Raw genomic sequence first — 7560 nt, 5'->3', positions numbered from 1 at the left:
TTTGCTATTTTGGCCGAAGGAAGGAACTTTCATATTGTCCAAAAGGATTACAATATTTATCAATGACAGAGGGATTTCACTTGCATGCTCATGATGACTGCTGTGTCGTCATCTAAGGTAGGGTATACGGCAGCAGTTTAGATGCTTTTGCATACTGATTTGTGAATTCTCCTCCAACCATATAGACATGTATTTATCACAGCTTATGCACTCCCACATGCATGTAAATGCTCACAGAGGCTTCGGCATCACCAGTGTTTCATACCCTGCTAAAGGCAGGTTATGAAACACTTCACATCAGATTGATAAACAGCAACTACAACAATGAAACATTTTCTGGCCTCTTTGTTTCTCCTGGGATCTCTTCTACACGCCTTGGCTCAATGCACCAGCTCAGCCTCAGAGTTTCAAATGGAGGGAGATTATTTGATTGGTGGACTTTTTGATATTCATCATGTCCGTAGCCCTGTTTATCTTGACAGACCAGAAGCCATCGACTGCTCCAGGTGAGTCTTATAATAAATATCGGTCAATGTCTTCTCAAGTTGAAACTAGGAACATAAAATAGTACTATTTTAAAATAGTATTTACTATCCAGTTAATGGCCAGATTATCAAAAGCTGCTGTATGATGTTAAGTATGACCTTGGTCAGTAAACCCATACACTTATTAAAATCTCCTTCTGTACCATCCATATCTGTAAAGGGGTCCTAAGAACTACAGTGTTATTTCAGCCTTTACAAATAGTAATGCTTAAGGCACTGAGGCAAAACTGAAAGTAAGAAGCTCTGAAGCTACACTTCAAATCCTACAGTTAATCCTTCTCTCCTGCTGTCCTTTCTCTGTCCTCAGTCAACCCTTCATTCTTTCACATTATCGAAGGTTTCAGTCAATGAGATTTTCCGTGGAGGAAATCAATAACTCTAACAACTTGCTGCCAAATGTATCACTTGGCTATGAAATCTTTGACCACTGCTCAGATATGCAGAATTTTCCAGGCATTTTAAACCTCATCTCAGTCAATGGCTTGATCCAACCTTGGGGTGAACAACACAGGAATCTGTCAAAAGTGATAGCAGTGATTGGCCCTTCACCAAGCACTCACACCCTGACTGTGGCCCCCTTGTTCATGGCGGATGTCATTCCTATGGTAAGTTTTACTCTTACATCAATAGAGAACAGGAAATATTAATGTGTTTTCTTTCATTTTAAACAGCTTTTATTATTTATTGTCACTGAAAATGGTGAATTTCTCTGCTACTCACAACAGGTGAATTACGGATCTACTAGTTCTGCCTTTTCAACAAAAACAAGATTCCCCTCTTTCCTACGAACAGTGCATCCCAATAGGCGCATCATAGAAGTGATTGTTAGCATTGCTACGCACTTCAACTGGCGCTGGGTTGCTTTCCTTTACAGTGATAATGATTTTGGCATTGATGGACGGGACTTGTTCATAAATATGATTCAGGAAACAGAGATTTGCCTGGCCTACACCAACAGCCTCAATTATTACACAGATTACTTGCAATTATTCAAACAGATAGAGGCACAGAGGATACGTGTCATTATTGTTTTTGCTTATGAACTGGCTGCCGAAGCTGTCATTGAGTCAGCAATACAACTGAATGTTACAGACAAGGTGTGGATAGCAGGGGACAGCTGGTCCTTAAACAAAAGGCTCCCCAAGGAAAAGGGTATCCAAAATATTGGAACTGTACTTGGGGTGTCTCAGACAGCACTGACAATACCTGGTTTTGATGATTTTATCTATTCTTTCAAAAGTCAGAATCACTGTCAAAATGCAGGACAGCACAAATTTTGTAACCAGGCTTGCAACTGCAGCAGCCTGAGTGCAGAGGATGTCATTGCTGCAGATCCATCTTTCTCTTTGTCTATTTATACTGCTGTGTATGCCATCGCTCATGCCTTACACAGTGTCTTGCAATGTGGAGCTGGCAGATGTAATGGCAATATTACAGTGTACCCACAAATGGTAAGTATACAGTATATATAGTATAATATTTGAATTTTGCTCATTTGAGTTTCTGACAACTTGAGCTTGTTGAGCTTGAGATCATGAAGTCAGACAAGAATTTTTACAAATAAATGAAGTTACAATCTTACAACATCCTCAGATCTCTAATCTCTTTCATACTGTATATAATTAGCATATTAATGTTTTGTTGTGAGCACTAAGTTGTAATGGCAATTTCAACTTTGTGTATCCCATCAGGTTCTAGCAGAGCTGATGAAGTCCAATTTTACACTTTTAAACCAGAGTATTCAGTTTGATGAGAATGGTGATCCCAAGTACGGATCCTATTCTGTAGTTTTCTGGAACCACAGCGGTGCTGCAGAGGAGGTTGGCTTTTATAAATTTCACCAATCAGTCAGTTTCTTCATCAACAACAGCAAAATTCAGTGGTACATGAAAGGAGAAGTACGTTGTTTTTCCTTACTACAAAATGTGCAGTATAATGTGCATTATAATGCAGTATATGGAAAGTTTGGTGATATGATGATACAAAAATACTTTGTTTTGCTTTTCCTTTTCTACAAGGGTGTGTGTATGTCTGTTGGTCGGTCGGTCTGTCTGTCTGTCTGTGAGTGCACAAAGACACGTTTGTTTCGTAATAGGTTTGACAGGGTCAAAACACTATATCATGAAAATTAGCCAATAGTGGTTACTCATTGTGTAATCTGCAGAGACATCTAAATATAATACTGCCTAAAAGGATGGTTACCTTTTGCTGACTGTCTTTTTAAATGTTGCATCAGCCTAATTACTGATCTATTCATTTGGCTTCAATTATATTTGATTTGCTGCTAAATAATTGTCTTATACAGGTGCCTACTTCACTGTGTTCCCCAGAATGTCCTGTAGGACATGCAAAAAAGCAAAATGGAATCCACAAATGCTGCTTCAAATGTGAAATCTGTCCAAATGGAACTTATATGAACAGCACAGGTAAGTTATTAGACATGAGAGGAAGAAAACAAGTAGAAGCAGTGCTGTCATTCTTAACTTGAAGGGAGCTTGAATTTTAAATTTTATTTCTTTATAGGCTGTCATTTCAATTCTGCAATTTAAAGAGGGCCATGCAATACATTGTGTTAAGGACTGGACAATGAACTGATTGAACCTGTCAATCTACAGTACAGTCTTACTCTTGTTACAATTACCTCCAGGGTGGTTATTACTATGAACAACTAAAGCAAATTTGCAAGTTGACCCCAATTTACACGTATATTCATTTTCTTTGCCTCATTTATTGACAATTTGTTATTCTTTTGTGGAAAACAGAGGATCCCTACAGGTGCATCCACTGTAAGGAAACAGAATGGTCTACAGAAGGAAGCACGTCATGCAAGCTGCGGGCGGTGGAGTACATCCCATTCACAGACAGTGGGGCTGTGCTGATCATGGTTGGGACCTGGGCCTTGGTGGGTCTCACACTTGCCACGTCCATTCTCTTGGCCATCAACTACAACACCCCTGTTGTCAGATCTGCTGGGGGACCAATGTGCTTCCTAATTTTAGGCTGCCTCTGTCTGTCTAGTATTAGTGTGTTCTTTCACTTTGGCAAGCCAACACTTTCATCTTGTATCTTAAGGTTCCTGCCATTTCTTTTGTTCTACACAGTTTGTCTAGCATGTTTTGTTGTGCGCTCTTTTCAGATTGTCTGCATTTTCAAAGTGGCTGCCAAGTTCCCCAAGCTCCACAATTGGTGGATGAAATATCACCTACAGTGGCTGGTCATCACTGTGGCATTTCTTATTCAGGCACTCTTACTTGTTATCGGCTATTCTTTGTCCCCTCCTGTGTCCCACAATGAAACAGTTTGGTACCCAGACAAAATCATACTTGGTTGTGACGTTAATCTGAAAGCATCTTCTGGTTCTGTGGTTTTACTTTTATCTTTGTGCTTCCTTTGCTTCATTTTCTCCTACATGGGAAAAGACCTTCCGAAAAATTACAATGAGGCCAAAGCAATAACCTTCTGCCTGCTCCTGCTGATCCTCACCTGGATCATCTTTGCCACTGTGTACATGCTTTATCGTGGCAAGTACATCCAAACTCTTAACGCTTTGGCAGTACTCTCCAGCCTCTACTCCTTTCTGTTGTGGTATTTCCTCCCAAAATGTTACATCATGATTTTTCAACCCAACAAAAACACAAAGCAGTACTTCCAAGGTCTCATTCAGGATTATACCAAAACAATTAGCCAGTAGCGTCTTCCCCTAAACATGTGCTTCAACAGACAGAAAAGATGATGTGTTTTAGGCCTCCTGAATATTTGTGATTCAATGCTAATAATTTGGCCTTTTAAAATAAACAGTAATAAATGTTTATCTCATTAACTAATGAGGAATGTGTTGACAAAAATAATCTCGAAAAGACTTTTTAAATGTATAATTAAGTACTGTAATTTCAGAGATGTTTGTCAAGTTCTTCTTAGTTCTAAACAGTCGGTTTCTAACTAGCCTTTTATGGCTGATATCTATGGTCAGTAATGTAGACTTTTTCCCTTGTTCCGATTGTGATACCAATCAAGATGAAATAAGTCATAATTCATGATACTGCAGAATTGTTCAGATATCATCAAAGAATGGATTTATACTAACAGTATACTAACAGTTTATCCACATTGTCATTGTCCACACTAAAAATGAATTTTAAAGATCTCTTGTCGAAAAAATCTTCGCACTTCTTGGCAATCTTTAGATGGTCTTGTTTCTGACAATATGTACCCAGAGACCATCTTGTTGTTAATGAATTTTTACTTTCGCATCTTTTGAAGTTACATGTAATTTAACAGCCTATGGACATTTATGGACAATCCACATTAAGTTATTCTGCCTCTGTACTAATTCAGATTTTGTCATGTACTTTTTTTTTTTGAGGTTGCTGTAATACCAATTGCGCCACATGATGGCGCCACTTCACAGTCATGCTGTCTACAGGATCACAGTTCCACCAAGTACTTGTATGACTTAATTTTCCTGTCAGTATTCGCCAAGCCTGATAATAAACATATGGCCTTATTTTCACCCCTTCATCTTCAATATATCCTTAAAAACGAGACTGCTTGAAATACTTGAAACTGGATGATGTGAATTAAACTTTAAAAGTTCTAACAACACTAAGTGTTTTTTTGTATTGAAGTTAAAGTTATCTGTGAGTGTTTTGCCTCTAATTCTTTGAATAGATTTCTTCTGTTGTAAATTAAAAATGATCCCTGTTTGGTTTAAGCACATTAATTCTAGTATACAGTTTACAGTTCAGTGGAAGCATATATCTCTGGAGCTGGTTGCCCCAGGGGCAATCAGACAGTCACATATAACCTTGGAACTAGTTCAGTCAGGGGCGGACTGGGACAAGAAATCGGCCCTGGCATATTGGACCAGACCGGCCCACCACATTTGATAACGCGCACCGTTTCGTTCTTTTCAGTCTCTTGAATGTGTATACCAACTGTGCAACTCTTTAAAACCACGTACCTTAAGCCATGCAATGAGTTAATGGGAGTCAATGAGAGAGAACACATTAAATACTTCCAAAAAGTCTAATTTATTTACACTTAATACAAACTAACCTGGCCACAGAACATTAGCCAGAAATATGTTATTGACGTTTTATCATTATCAGATTTACCAAGGGGTTGGGTTGCTTTCCTCATTACAAGTGTTCTGAGAGCAATCCAGCTTACCGCAGGTTTTACTGCATGTCCCTGTTCAATGTCGCCACCACCACTGTCATCGGCCATGGGAGCTGATGAAGGCCCTGCCGTGGCAAACATAGCACCTTGCCAGCTCAATGTCAATCGGGCCGCTGATCGACAGTCTGGTATTATGGGCTAGTCAGACCAATATTTAAAATAAAAAAGTGGCCGACTATCGGCCCAAATAGCACGTCGGCCCACCTCGAAAATGCCCGCTATGCCAGATGGTCAGTCCGTCCCTGAGTTCAGTAATTGATTACATCTTCGTTGCACAGTGATGCACAATCGTACTGCCAAACACGACACTGGTTAGACAACAGTGTTTCATTTATGACATTAATACCTCCAACGGTGATATGGGTAGGTCATAGATCCGATTAATACATGTTTTACCTCAAATAACAAGTGTGCGTCAGGAATTTCATGCCACATAGTTTTCGTAGTTATTTATTTTTGCTATCGGGATGCAATGTAGCCCCATGGCCAGCACTAATTCTTATTGTGTGCTACTTTAATTCCTTGTATCTTGTGAGATTAAGTTAACGTGCTTCTGGGTGCAATGACAGATTTACTTTGAGCTGACAGCAGGCCACGGAGGCTAAATGAGTGATGCGTCATCGACAGTGACCTGACACAGTAGGCTACTGACGGTTGACCATTTTCTGTCTCCATTTGAAAGTCAAAGTTTCACGCAGTTAGGCAGGGGTGACCCACAAAGTGAAACGGAAAGAGCTTTGCCGCAGGGGGTATGTGACAATTCCAGAGGGTAAATTGCCATTTTGTTGTGGCTATTCAGTTTCCTGGCAAGGAAAAGGGGAGGATGGACCGTGAAACTAGGAACGAATCGGTAAATAGTGCCACTTAGCATGGCATATGGCACGTTTGGAGATCTTAACGCTGACACCAACAAATTGACAATTTCATACCAATTTCAGTGTTACATTCACCACACACGTTGTCACGCAGCACTTCAGCGCATTCATTCACTTGTTATAACTTCAAGAAGTGCGCAGCCTGCTGAGGGATGATTATGATAACACTCTGCTAATAAAGTTACAGTTTAAACTTTAAATTAGCCTCAACGTTTAAAACCATCAGCAGCTGTTAGAAATTGCCAAGACTACACAACTGCAACTGGTTTGTGTTTTACGGCGGATATTGTGCCTTAATTAATTATACGTATTGTTTTATTTTCATTTTATTTATTTATTTTTTGTAAGAATTTGTCACTTTGTTCGAGTGGAAGGGGGCAGCATTTCTGCTGAGGGGACACATATTTCTGTTTTACAAAATATGGAGCGAGGAAAATTGGAGGAACGCCCCATGGCTTTTCAGTTGTACCTTTCAATTTTCCACTTTGGTCAGATAAAGGGAAAACCCTGGGAAAAACTTGGCCAGCAACTGGTCCTTCCTTTTGCACCCAAAGCAAAAACAAAACGCACTTAAAGTGGAGGCCATTTGCTTTCGGTTGCCATACGGGATTTGCCTAAAAACGGTTGGCTTTTGAATCAATAGATTCCAGGTCCCTCGCTGGTCAGGGTTGCTGATGTTGACAGAGCTGACCTCCTATTTCACTATACTTGAAACATCCTCCATTAGTCCGATTTTAATGATCGGTTGCTATGTTTACAATAGGGCGCAATTCATTTTGAAAGACCACTGAAACAGTGTTGGTCTTGTCTTTGAGAAAATCGATGATTATTAACCGAGCGAACAGGCAATGACCAAATGAATTCATGTTTGAGTGGATCTGAATGTCTTCACACGTACTCACTGTCAGTACAGTCGAGTCTCTTTCATCCATGACAATTAGTTAGAGTTAATTTTTAGTCCA

The 7560-nt window shown here is 39.7% G+C and overlaps 1 protein-coding gene across 1 annotated transcript; it reads left to right on the top strand.

The window, feature by feature from the left end:
* Positions 1 to 324: 324 nt before the first annotated feature.
* On the top strand, positions 325 to 4236 carry LOC139335441 (taste receptor type 1 member 1-like). The gene is made up of 6 exons (XM_070969044.1): positions 325 to 506; positions 853 to 1150; positions 1271 to 1996; positions 2237 to 2443; positions 2851 to 2971; positions 3308 to 4236. Exons 1-6 carry the CDS (start codon positions 325 to 327, stop codon positions 4234 to 4236), a joined length of 2463 nt encoding a protein of 820 aa, XP_070825145.1.
* The last annotated feature ends 3324 nt before the right edge of the window (positions 4237 to 7560 follow it).

This window comes from Chaetodon trifascialis, chromosome 8 (genome assembly GCF_039877785.1).
Source record: "Chaetodon trifascialis isolate fChaTrf1 chromosome 8, fChaTrf1.hap1, whole genome shotgun sequence".
Lineage (NCBI taxonomy): Eukaryota > Metazoa > Chordata > Actinopteri > Chaetodontiformes > Chaetodontidae > Chaetodon > Chaetodon trifascialis.
The sequence above is the reverse complement of the archived record's forward strand: the minus strand, read 5'-3'. Positions and strand labels throughout refer to the sequence as shown.

What these genes read in the sequence shown, in the direction of transcription:
- LOC139335441 (XM_070969044.1), top strand. Translation starts at nt 325, where the DNA reads ATGAAACATTTTCTGGCCTCTTTGTTTCTCCTGGGATCTCTTCTACAC. An exon ending in TTACAGTGTACCCACAAATG is followed by an intron (nt 1,997 to 2,236) that starts GTAAGTATACAG and finishes GTATCCCATCAG; the next exon opens with GTTCTAGCAGAGCTGATGAA. An exon ending in AGTGGTACATGAAAGGAGAA is followed by an intron (nt 2,444 to 2,850) that starts GTACGTTGTTTT and finishes TGTCTTATACAG; the next exon opens with GTGCCTACTTCACTGTGTTC.